General features: G+C 62.7%; 1 protein-coding gene across 1 annotated transcript in view; it reads left to right on the forward strand.

Annotated features, from left to right (window-relative positions):
* The window catches only part of MYBPC2 (myosin binding protein C2), a gene marked incomplete at its 5' end in the record, with an annotated part of 38307 nt that overhangs the window by 12198 nt on the left and 13091 nt on the right, over window positions 1–13018 (forward strand). Inside the window, 7 exons of the mRNA XM_069883081.1 lie at window positions 501–660; window positions 1750–1854; window positions 3173–3361; window positions 5579–5713; window positions 7922–8089; window positions 8173–8261; window positions 12594–12786. Of these exons, the coding sequence (XP_069739182.1) occupies window positions 501–660; window positions 1750–1854; window positions 3173–3361; window positions 5579–5713; window positions 7922–8089; window positions 8173–8261; window positions 12594–12786 (1039 nt within the window). The remainder of the gene's footprint in view (window positions 1–500; window positions 661–1749; window positions 1855–3172; window positions 3362–5578; window positions 5714–7921; window positions 8090–8172; window positions 8262–12593; window positions 12787–13018) is intronic.

Below are 13018 nucleotides of genomic sequence, written 5' to 3' on the forward strand. Positions count from 1 at the left end.
CTTGACATGTCCCCCATGTCCCCATGTCCCCAATGTCCCCAATGTCCCCAATGCCCTTGTCCCTCTGACGTGTTCCCAATGTCTTCAATGTCCCCAATGTCCCCAAGATCCCCAATATCCCAATGTCCCCAATGACCCCAATGCCCTTGTCCCCTTGACGTGTCCCCAATGTCTTCAGTGTCCCCATGTCCCCCATGATCCCAATGTCCCCCATGTCCCCCATGTCCCTAATGATCCCCAATGTCCCCCATGTCCCCAATGATCCCCATGTCCCCCATGTCCCCAATGTCCTCAATGTCCCCAATGTCCCAATGTCCCCAATGTCCTTGTCCCCTTGGCAGGTCCCCAATGTCTTCAATGTCCCCATGTCCCCCATATCCCCAATGTCCCCAATGTCCCCAATGCCCTTGTCCCCTTGACGTGTCCCCAATGTCTTCAATGTCCCCATGTCCCCAATGACCTCCATGTCCCCAATGTCCCCAATGTCCCCGTGTCCCCAGGTGTTCTCGGCGCAGGAGGGCCGGGCTCACCTGCAGGAGCAGAAGGAGCTGAGCAGCTTCGTCATCGAGAGCGCCGAGCGCGGGGACGAGGGACGTTACACCATCCGCGTCACCAACCCCGTGGGCGAGGACACCGCCACCATCTTCCTCAAGGTCGTCGGTACGGAGGGGACACGGGGACACGGGGATGGGGACATGAGGACGTGGGGACATGGGGACATGGGGATGGGGACATGGGGACAGGGGGACATGGGGACATGGGGACATGGGGACATGGGGACATGGGGACAGGGGGACATGGGGACATGGGGATATGGGGACATGGGGACATGGGGACAGGGGGACATGGGGACATGGGGACATGGGGACATGGGGACATGGGGACAGGGGGACAGGGGGACATGGGGACATGGGGACAGGGGGACATGGGGACATGGGGACATGGGGATATGGGGACATGGGGACATGGGGATATGGGGACATGGGGACATGGGGATATGGGGACAGGGGGACATGGGGACATGGGGACATGGGGATATGGGGACATGGGGACACAGGGGCAAGGGGACATGGAGATAGGGGGACATGGGGACACGGGGATGGGGACAATGGGACATGGGGACGTGGAGCTGGGGACACAAAAATGGGGCTGGGGACATGGGGACACAGGGATGAGTCGTGGGGACATGGGGATATGGGGATATGGGGACAAGGGGACGTGGGGACAAGGGGACATGGGGACACGGGGACGTGGGGATGGGGACAGGGGGACATGGGGACGTGGGGACAGGGGGACAGGGGGACAGGGGGACATGGGGACAGGGGGACATGGGGACAGGGGGACAGGGGGACATGGGGACAGGGGGACAGGGGGACAGGGGGACATGGGGACATGGGGACATGGGGATATGGGGACATGGGGACATGGGGACAGGGGGACTTGGGGATATGGGGACATGGGGACAGGGGGACATGGGGACTTGGGGATATGGGGACATGGGGACATGCAGATAGGGACAAGGGGACATGGGGACATGGAGCTGGGGTCACAAGAATGGGGCTGGGTCATGGGGACAGGGGGACACAGGGACATGGAGCTGGGGACAAAGGGACATGGAGCTGGGGACACAAGAATGGGGCTGGGGACATGGGGACGTGGAGTGAGGGGACACGGGCACGAGGAGCTGGGGACCTGGGGACACGGGGACCAGGAGCTGCGTGTCCCCACGTGTCCCCACGTGTCCCCTAGACGTCCCCGACCCCCCCGAGGCCGTTCGTGTCACCGCGGTCGGCGAGGACTGGGCCACCCTGGTCTGGGACCCCCCGAAGTACGACGGGGGACAGCCGGTCACCGGTGAGACCTGCCGTGTCCCCTGCTGTCCCCCTGCTGTCCCCCATCCCTCACGTGTCCCCCTGCTGTCCCCCAGTGTCCCCTGGTGTCCCCTGCTGTTCCCCTGCTGTCCTCCTGGTGTCCCCTCGTGTCCTCCTGGTGTCCCCTCGTGTCCCCCTCATGTCCCCCATCCCTCTGATGTCCCCTTGGTGTCCCCCAGTGTCCCCTGGTGTCCTCTGGTGTCCCCCCGGTGTCCCCTTGTGTCCCCTGATGTCCCCTGGTGTCCTCCTGGTGTCCCCTGGTGTCTCCTTGTGTCCCCTGGTATGCCCCTCATGTCCCCTTGATGTCCCCTGGTGTCCCCCTGGTATCCCCCTGGTGTCCCCCATCCCTCACGTGTCCCCCTGGTGTCCCCCTGGTGTCCCCCTAGTGTCCCCTGCTGTCCCCCTGCTGTCCCCTGGTGTCCCCTAGTGTCTCCTGCTGTCCCCCTGCTCTCCCCTGGTGTCCCCTTCTGTCCCCCTCGTGTCCTCCATTCCCCTGGTGTCCCCATGGTGTCCCCATGGTGTCCCCCTTGGTGTCTCCTTGTGTCCCCTGGAGTCCTCCTGGTGTCCCCCGGTGTCCCCCGGTGTCTCCTGGTGTCCCCTGATCTTCCCCAAGTGTCCCCTTGGTGTCTCCTTGTGTCCCCTGGTGTCCCTCTGGTGTCCCCCTAGTGTCTCCTCATGTCCCCCTCATGTCCCCCTGGTGTCCCCCATCCCACATGTGTCCCCCTGGTGTCCCCCTCGTGTCCCCTTGTGTCTCCAGTGTCCCCCTGGTGTCCCCTATCCCACTTGTGCCCCCCTCGTGTCCCCCTGGTGTCCCCTTGTGTCCCCTTGTGTCCCCCTGATGTCCCCTTGGTGTCCCCCTGGTGTCCCCCATCCCACACGTGTCCCCCTGGTGTCCCCCTGGTGTCCCCTATCCCACTCGTGCCCCCCTCGTGTCCCCCTGGTGTCCCCTTGTGTCCCCAGTGTCCCCCTGATGTCCCCTTGGTGTCCCCTTGGTGTCCCCCTGGTGTCTCCTTGTGTCCTCTGATGTTCTCCTGGTGTCCCCCTGGTGTCCCCCTAGTGTCTCCTGGTGTCCCCTTGATGTCCCCTGGCATCTCCTTGTGTCCCCTCGTGTCCCCCTCGTGTCCCCTTGTGTCCCCTGGTGTCCCCCTGGTGTCCCCCATCCCTCATGTGTCCCCTGATGTCCCCCTGGTGTCCCCTGGTGTCCTCTGCTGTCCCCCTGCTGTCCCCCATCCCCCTGATGACGTCCCCCCCGGTGTCCCCGCCCCCCTCACGTGTCCCCCTGGGGGTCCCCCTGGTCCCAGGGTACCTGGTGGAGAGGAAGAAGAAGGGCTCGATGCGCTGGATGAAGCTCAACTTCGAGGTGCACGTGGCCACCACCTTCGAGTCGACGCGCATGATCGAGGGCGTCCTCTACGAGATGAGGGTCTTCGCCGTCAACGCCATCGGCGTCTCCCAGCCCAGCCACAACACCCAGCCCTTCATGCCCATCGGTACGGGCCGGGGGGGCTTCTGGGGGGGCCGGGGGGGCATTTGGGGGGTCCTGGGGGGCATCTGGGGGGTCCTGGGCGGGGTGGGGGCTCTACGAGATGGTCAACGTGGCCATCAACGTGGTTGGCGTCTTCCAGTCTGTGGTCATTGATGGGGACAAGGGGGTCCTGGGGGGGTGAAGAGGAGATTTGGGGGGTCCTGGGGGGCATTTGGGGGGTCTTGGGGGGCATCTGGGGGGTCCTGGGCGGGGTGGGGGCTCTATGAGATGGTCAACTTGGCCATCAACGTGGTTGGCGTCTTCCAGTTCTTCATGGTTATTGATGGGTGATGGGGAGGTTAGGGGTCCTGGGGGGGCAAAGAGGAGATTTGGGGGGGCTGGGGGGCATTTGGGGGGTCCTGGGGGGCATCTGGGGGGTCCTGGGCGGGGTGGGGGCTCTACGAGATGGTCAACTTGGCCATCAAGGCTGTTGGCGTCTTCCAGTCTGCGGTCATTGATGGGGCATGAGGAGGATCTGGAGAGTTTGGGGGGTCCTGGGGGGGTCAAAGAGGAGATTTGGGGGGTCTGGGGGCATCTGGGGGGTCCTGGAGGGCATCTGGGGGGTCCTGGGTGGGGTGGAGGCTCTACGAGATGGTCAACTTGGCCATCAACGTGGTTGGCGTCTTCCAGTCTGTGGTCATTGATGGGGACAAGGGGGTCCTGGGGGGGTGAAGAGGAGACTTGAGGGGCTTTGGGGGTCCTGGGGGGGCATTTGGGGGGTCCTGGGGGGCATCTGGGGGGTCCTGGGTGGCGTGGGGGCTCTACGAGATGGTCAACTTGGCCATCAAGGCCGTTGGCGTCTTCCAGTCTGCGGTCATTGATGGGGCATGAGGAGTATCTGGAGAGTTTGGGGGGTCCTGGGGGGGTAAATAATAGATTTGGGGGGGCTGGGGGGCATCTGGGGGATCCTGGGGGGCATCTGGGGGGTCCTGGGTGGGGTGGAGGCTCTACGAGATGGTCAACTTGGCCATCAACGTGGTTGGCGTCTTCCAGTCTGTGGTCATTGACGGAGGTTTTGGGGAGGTTGGGGGTTCCTGGGGGTCGAAGAGGAGATTTGGGGGGTCCTGGGGGGCATCTGGGAGGTCCTGGGTGGCGTGGGGGCTCTATGAGATGGTCAACTTGTGATTTTGGGGGTTCTGGTGTTGATTTTGGGCTCCTGGGTGTGATTTTTGGGGTTCCGGGGTTGATTTTTGGGGTTCCATGGTTGGGTTTGGGATTCTGTGGGTGATTTTTGAGGTTCTGATCGCGGTTCTCGTGGTCCTGAAGGTGGTTTTGAGGCTTCCAGTGGTGATTTTTGAGGTCCTGGAGGTGATTTTTGGGGTTCTGGTGTTGATTTTTGGGGTTCTGGTGTTGATTTTGGGTTCCTGGGTGTGATTTTTGGGGTTCTGGGTGTGATTTTTGGGGTTCTGGGGTTGATTTTTGGGGTTCCATGGTTGGGTTTGGGATTCTGTGGGTGATTTTGAAGTTCTGAGTGTGGTTTTGGTGGTTCTGGAAGTGGTTTTGAGGCTTCTAGTGGTAATTTTTGAGGTTCTGGAGGTGATTTTTGAGGTTCCAGGGGTGATTTTTGGGTTTCTGGGTGTGATTTTTGGGGTTCCATGGTTGGGTTTGGGATTCTGTGGGTGATTTTTGAGGTTCTGAGTGCGGTTCTCGTGGTCCTGGAGGTGGTTTTGAGGCTTCTAGTGGTGATTTTTGAGGTTCTGGAGGTGATTTTTGGGGTTCTGGTGTTGATTTTGCGTTCCTGGGTGTGATTTTTGGGGTTCTGGGTGTGATTTTTGGGGTTCCATAGTTGGGTTTGGGATTCTGTGGGTGATTTTTGAAGTTCTGAGTGTGGTTTTGGTGGTTCTGGAAGTGGTTTTGAGGCTTCTAGTGGTGATTTTTGAGGTCCTGGAGGTGATTTTTGAGGTTCCAGGGGTGATTTTTGGGGTTCTAGTGTTGATTTTGGGCTCCTGGGTGTGATTTTTGGGGTTCCGGGGTTGATTTTTGGGGTTCCATGGTTGGGTTTGGGATTCTGTGGGTGATTTTTGAGGTTCTGAGCGCGGTTCTCGTGGTCCTGAAGGTGGTTTTGAGGCTTCCAGTGGTGATTTTTGAGGTCCTGGAGGTGATTTTTGAGGTTCCGGGGGTGATTTTTGGGGTTCCGGACGTGATTTTTGGGGTTCCGGGGTTGATTTTTGGGGTCCCGCAGCCCCCACGAGCGAGCCGACCCACCTGGTGCTGGAGGACGTGACGGACACCACGGCCACCCTCAAGTGGCGCCCGCCCGAGCGCGTGGGCGCAGGCGGCATCGACGGCTACCTGGTGGAGTACTGCAAGGAGGGCAGTGAGTGGGGGGACCCCAAAACCCGGGGGGGACCCCAAAACCCGGGGGGGACCCCAAAATCCAGCAGGGAACCCAGAAGCCAGGAGGGACCCAGACTAGGAGGCATCAATGGGGACCTGGGGGAGTTCTGGAGGGAGGAGGGGGGGGCTTGAAATTGGGGGGACCCCGAAAGCTGGAGGGGGACCCCAAAACCTAGGGGGGACCCCAAAATCCAGTGGGGAACCCAAAATCCAAGGGGGACCCCAGAAGCCAGAGGGGACCCAGACTAGGAGGCCTCAATGGGGACCTGGGGGAGTTCTGAAGGGGGTGGGTGGGGGGGACCCCAAAACCGGGAGGGACCCCAAAATCCAGGTGGGGGGAGGACCCAGAATATGGATATTGAGCCCCAACTCTGCGCCCCCCAACTCTCTCCTGAACCCCAACCCCAAGCCCCGTTGCCCCCCAACCCCACATCCATTGCCCCCCAACCCCTATTGCCCCCCAACCCCTATTGCCCCCCAACCCCTATTGCCCCCCAACCCCACATCCATTGCCCCCCAACCCCTATTGCCCCCCAACCCCACATCCATTGACCCCAATCCTCTGCCCCCCAACTCTCTTCTGCCCCCCTACTCCAAGCCCCGTTGCCCCCCAACCCCATGTCTATTGACCCCAACCCCACATCTTTTGACCCCAATCCTCTGCCCCCCAACTTTTTGACCCCCCAACCCCCACATCCATTGCCCCCCAACCCCTATTGCCCCCCAACCCCACACCCATTGCCCCCCAACCCCTATTGCCCCCCAACCCCACATCCATTGCCCCCCAACCCCTATTGCCCCCCAACCCCTATTGCCCCCCAACCCCTATTGCCCCCCAACCCCTATCGCCCCCCAACCCCACATCCATTGCCCCCCAACCCCTATTGCCCCCCAACCCCACATCCATTGCCCCCCAACCCCACGTCTATTGCCCCCCAACCCCACACCCATTGCCCCCCAACCCCACATCCATTGCCCCCCAACCCCTATTGCCCCCCATCCCCTATTGCCCCCCAACCCCACACCCATTGCCCCCCAACCCCTATTGCCCCCCAACCCCACATCCATTGCCCCCCAACCCCTATTGCCCCCCAACCCCACATCCATTGACCCCAATCCTCTGCCCCCCAACTCTCTTCTGCCCCCCTACTCCAAGCCCCGTTGCCCCCCAACCCCATGTCTATTGACCCCAACCCCACATCTTTTGACCCCAATCCTCTGCCCCCCAACTTTTTGACCCCCCAACCCCACATCCATTGCCCCCCAACCCCTATTGCCCCCCAACCCCACACCCATTGCCCCCCAACCCCTATTGCCCCCCAACCCCACATCCATTGCCCCCCAACCCCTATTGCCCCCCAACCCCTATTGCCCCCAACCCCTATTGCCCCCCAACCCCACATCCATTGCCCCCCAACCCCACATCCATTGCCCCCCAACCCCTATTGCCCCCCAACCCCACATCCATTGCCCCCCATCCCCTATTGCCCCCCAACCCCACATCCATTGCCCCCCAACCCCTATTGCCCCCCAACCCCTATTGCCCCCCAACCCCACATCCATTGCCCCCCAACCCCACACCCATTGCCCCCCAACCCCTATTGCCCCCCAACCCCACATCCATTGCCCCCCAACCCCTATTGCCCCCCAACCCCACACCCATTGCCCCCCAACCCCTATTGCCCCCCAACCCCACACCCATTGCCCCCCAACCCCACATCCATTGCCCCCCAACCCCACATCCATTGCCCCCCAACCCCTATTGCCCCCCAACCCCACATCCATTGCCCCCCAACCCCTATTGCCCCCCAACCCCACACCCATTGCCCCCCAACCCCACATCCATTGCCCCCCAACCCCTATTGCCCCCCAACCCCACACCCATTGCCCCCCAACCCCACATCCATTGCCCCCCAACCCCTATTGCCCCCCAACCCCACACCCATTGCCCCCCAACCCCTATTGCCCCCCAACCCCACACCCATTGCCCCCCAACCCCACATCCATTGCCCCCCAACCCCTATTGCCCCCCAACCCCACATCCATTGCCCCCCAACCCCTATTGCCCCCCAACCCCACACCCATTGCCCCCAACCTCGTGCCCCCAACTCCCTCCTGCCCCGCCAGCCCCACGTCCCCCCCATAACCTCACCCGCCCCCCCCTTTTTCTTCCCCCCCCCGCCCCGAGGTGACGCGTGGGTCCCGGCCAACACGGAGCTGGTGGAGCGCTGCGGGTTCACGGTTCGGGGGCTCCCCACGGGCGAGAAGCTCCTGTTCCGCGTCATCGGGGTCAACATCGCGGGCAAGAGCCCCCCGGCCACCCTGGCTCAACCCGTCACCATCCGCGAGATCGTGGGTGGGTGCCGAGGGGTGGGGGGACGTGGGGCTGCCCCACGGCGCCGCCTCGACCCCCCTCGTCCCCCTCTGCCGCCCCCCCAGAGCGCCCCAAGATCCGGCTGCCCCGGCACCTGCGGCAAACCTACGTGAGGAAAGTCGGGGAGCAGGTCAACCTCGTCATCCCCTTCCAGGTGAGGGGTGCCCCACGGGGAGAACCCCCATTCCCATAGGGACCCCCCATTCCCATAGGGAGAACCCCCATTCCCAGAGGGAGAACCCCCATTCCCATAGGGACCCCCCATTCCCATAGGGAGCACCCCCATTCCCATAGGGAGAACCCCCATTCCCATAGGGACCCCCATTCCCATAGGGACCCCCCATTCCCATAGGGACCCCCATTCCCATAGGGAGAACCCCCATTCCCATAGGGACCCCCATTCCCATAGGGACCCCCATTCCCATAGGGAGAACCCCCATTCCCACAGGGACCCCCCATTCCCATAGGGAGAACCCCCATTCCCATAGGGACCCCCCATTCCCATAGGGAGAACCCCCATTCCCATAGGGAGCCCCCATTCCCATAGGGACCCCCATTCCCATAGGGAGAACCCCCATTCCCATAGGGACCCCCCATTCCCATAGGGAGCCCCCATTCCCATAGGGACCCCCATTCCCATACGGAGAACCCCCATTCCCATAGGGACCCCCATTCCCATAGGGACCCCCCATTCCCATAGGGAGAACCCCCATTCCCATAGGGACCCCCCATTCCCATAGGGAGAACCCCCATTCCAATAGGGACCCCCATTCCCATAGGGAGAACCCCCATTCCCATAGGGACCCCCCATTCCCATAGGGACCCCCATTCCCATAGGGACCCCCCATTCCCATAGGGACCCCCCATTTCCATAGGGACCCCCATTCCCATAGGGACCCCCATTCCCATAGGGAGAACCCCCATTCCCATAGGGACCCCCATTCCCATAGGGAGAACCCCCATTCCCACAGGGACCCCCCATTCCCATAGGGAGCACCCCCATTCCCATAGGGACCCCCATTCCCAGAGGGAGAACCCCCATTCCCAGAGGGAGAACCCCCATTCCCACAGGGACCCCCCATTCCCATAGGGAGAACCCCCATTCCCACAGGGACCCCCCATTCCCATAGGGAGAACCCCCATTCCCATAGGGACCCCCCATTCCCCTAGGGAGCACCCCCATTCCCATAGGGACCCCCCATTCCCATACGGAGAACCCCCATTCCCATAGGGAGCCCCCATTCCCATAGGGACCCCCATTCCCATAGGGACCCCCATTCCCATAGGGACCCCCCATTCCCATAGGGAGCCCCCATTCCCAGAGGGAGAACCCCCATTCCCATAGGGACCCCCCATTCCCATAGGGAGAACCCCCATTCCCATAGGGAGCCCCCATTCCCATAGGGACCCCCATTCCCATAGGGAGAACCCCCATTCCCAGAGGGAGAACCCCCATTCCCACAGGGACCCCCCATTCCCATAGGGAGAACCCCCATTCCCATAGGGACCCCCATTCCCATAGGGAGCCCCCATTCCCAGAGGGAGAACCCCCATTCCCATAGGGAGAACCCCCATTCCCATAGGGAGCCCCCATTCCCATAGGGACCCCCCATTCCCATAGGGAGAACCCCCATTCCCATAGGGACCCCCCATTCCCATAGGGAGCCCCCATTCCCATACGGAGAACCCCCATTCCCATAGGGAGCCCCCATTCCCATAGGGAGAACCCCCATTCCCATAGGGACCCCCCATTCCCATAGGGAGAACCCCCATTCCCATAGGGACCCCCCATTCCCATAGGGAGCACCCCCATTCCCATAGGGACCCCCATTCCCAGAGGGAGAACCCCCATTCCCAGAGGGAGAACCCCCATTCCCACAGGGACCCCCCCATTCCCATAGGGAGAACCCCCATTCCCACAGGGACCCCCCATTCCCATAGGGAGAACCCCCATTCCCATAGGGACCCCCCATTCCCCTAGGGAGCACCCCCATTCCCATAGGGACCCCCCATTCCCATAGGGAGAACCCCCATTCCCATAGGGACCCCCATTCCCATAGGGAGCACCCCCATTCCCATAGGGACCCCCATTCCCATACGGAGAACCCCCATTCCCATAGGGACCCCCATTCCCAGAGGGAGAACCCCCATTCCCATAGGGACCCCCATTCCCATAGGGAGAACCCCCATTCCCATAGGGAGAACCCCCATTCCCATAGGGACCCCCATTCCCATAGGGACCCCCCATTCCCATAGGGAGCCCCCATTCCCAGAGGGAGAACCCCCATTCCCATAGGGACCCCCCATTCCCATAGGGAGAACCCCCATTCCCATAGGGAGCCCCCATTCCCATAGGGACCCCCATTCCCATAGGGAGAACCCCCATTCCCAGAGGGAGAACCCCCATTCCCACAGGGACCCCCCATTCCCATAGGGAGAACCCCCATTCCCATAGGGACCCCCATTCCCATAGGGAGCCCCCATTCCCAGAGGGAGAACCCCCATTCCCATAGGGAGAACCCCCATTCCCATAGGGAGCCCCCATTCCCATAGGGACCCCCATTCCCATAGGGAGAACCCCCATTCCCATAGGGACCCCCCCATTCCCATAGGGAGCCCCCATTCCCATAGGGACCCCCCATTCCCATAGGGAGAACCCCCATTCCCACAGGGACCCCCCATTCCCATAGGGAGAACCCCCATTCCCATAGGGACCCCCCATTCCCATAGGGAGCCCCCATTCCCAGAGGGAGAACCCCCATTCCCATAGGGACCCCCCATTCCCATAGGGAGAACTCCCATTCCCATAGGGAGCCCCCATTCCCATAGGGACCCCCATTCCCATAGGGAGAACCCCCATTCCCATAGGGACCCCCATTCCCGTAGGGACCCCCATTCCCATAGGGACCCCCATTCCCATAGGGAGAACCCCCATTCCCATAGGGACCCCCCCATTCCCTTAGGGAGAACCCCCATTCCAATAGGGACCCCCCATTCCCATAGGGAGAACCCCCATTCCCATAGGGACCCCCCCATTCCCATAGGGACCCCCATTCATTCCCATAGGGACCCCCATTCCCATAGGGAGAACCCCCATTCCCATAGGGACCCCCATTCCCATAGGGAGAACCCCCATTCCCATAGGGAGCCCCCATTCCCATACGGAGAACCCCCATTCCCATAGGGAGCCCCCATTCCCATAGGGACCCCCATTCCCATAGGGACCCCCATTCCCATAGGGAGAACCCCCATTCCCATAGGGAGCCCCCATTCCCATACGGAGAACCCCCATTCCCATAGGGACCCCCATTCCCATAGGGAGCCCCCATTCCCATACGGAGAACCCCCATTCCCATAGGGAGCCCCCATTCCCATAGGGACCCCCATTCCCATAGGGAGAACCCCCATTCCCATAGGGACCCCCATTCCCATAGGGAGCACCCCCATTCCCATAGGGACCCCCATTCCCATAGGGAGAACCCCCATTCCCATAGGGACCCCCCATTCCCATAGGGACCCCCATTCCCATAGGGAGAACCCCCATTCCCATAGGGACCCCCCATTTCCATAGGGACCCCCAGCCCCATAGGTCTCCCAGCCCCATGGGGACCCCCATCCCCATAGAGATCCCCAACCCCATAGGGACCCCCCATCCCCATAGGGACCCCCCCATCCCCACAGGGATCCCCAACCCCAAAGAGATCCCCAGCCCATAGGGACCCCCCATCCTCATAGAGATCCCCAGCCCCATAAGTCTCCCCAACCCCATACAGACCCCCCCACCCCATAGGTCTCCCCAACCCCATAGGGACCCGCCAGCCCCATAGGCCCCCCAACCCCATAGAGACCCCCAGCCCCATTGGGCCCCCCCAGCCCCATAGAGACCCCCAGTCCCATAGGGAACCCCATCCCCATAGGGAACCCCATCCCCATACCCCCCCCATCCCCATACCCCCCCCACCCCCATAGCCCCCCCATCCCCACACCCCCCCCATCCCCACAGCCCCCCCCATCCCCATACCCCCCCATCCCCATAGCCCCCCCATCCCCATAGCCCCCCCCATCCCCATAGCCCCCCCATCCCCACACCCCCCCCATCCCCACACCCCCCCATCCCCATACCCCCCTCATCCCCATAGCCCCCCCCATCCCCATATGTCCCCCCATCCCCATAGCCCCCCCCATCCCCATACCCCCCCCATCCCCATAGCCCCCCCCATCCCCATACCCCCCCCATCCCCATAGCCCCCCCCATCCCCATATGTCCCCCCATCCCCATAGCCCCCCCCCATCCCCACACCCCCCCCACCCCCATACCCCCCCCACCCCCATACCCCCCCCATCCCCATAGCCCCCCCCATCCCCCTAGCCCCCCTCATCCCCATAGCCCCCCCCACCCCCATAGGGTCCCCCAATCCCCGTAGGGTCCCCCCCAACCCCCGGCCCCCCCATCCCGTTGGGGTGACGGCGGTGCGGCGTGGGGCAGGGGAAGCCGCGGCCGCGGGTGACGTGGACGCGCGAGGGGCAGGCGCTGGGCGAGGACGTCCACACGCGCAACTCGGACGTGGATTCCGTCTTCTTCATCCGCGCGGCCGCCCGCCACCACTCGGGCTCCTACCAGCTGCGCCTCCAGATCGAGAACATGGAGGACACGGCCGCCCTCCGGCTGCGCGTCGTCGGTGAGGGGACACGGGGGCACCCAGGACGGCGGGAGGGGGTGGAGATGGTGGAGATGGTGGAGATGGAGATGATGGGATGGGATGGATGAGGTGGGATGGAATGGAGCTGGAGAGGATGGAGATGGTGGAGAGGATGGAGATGGTGGAGAGGATGGAGATGGGATGGAGATGAAGATGATGGAGAGGGTGGAGATGGTGGAGATGGTGGAGATGGAGATGATGGGGGAGATGA

This window comes from Phaenicophaeus curvirostris, unplaced genomic scaffold (genome assembly GCF_032191515.1).
Source record: "Phaenicophaeus curvirostris isolate KB17595 unplaced genomic scaffold, BPBGC_Pcur_1.0 scaffold_543, whole genome shotgun sequence".
Lineage (NCBI taxonomy): Eukaryota > Metazoa > Chordata > Aves > Cuculiformes > Cuculidae > Phaenicophaeus > Phaenicophaeus curvirostris.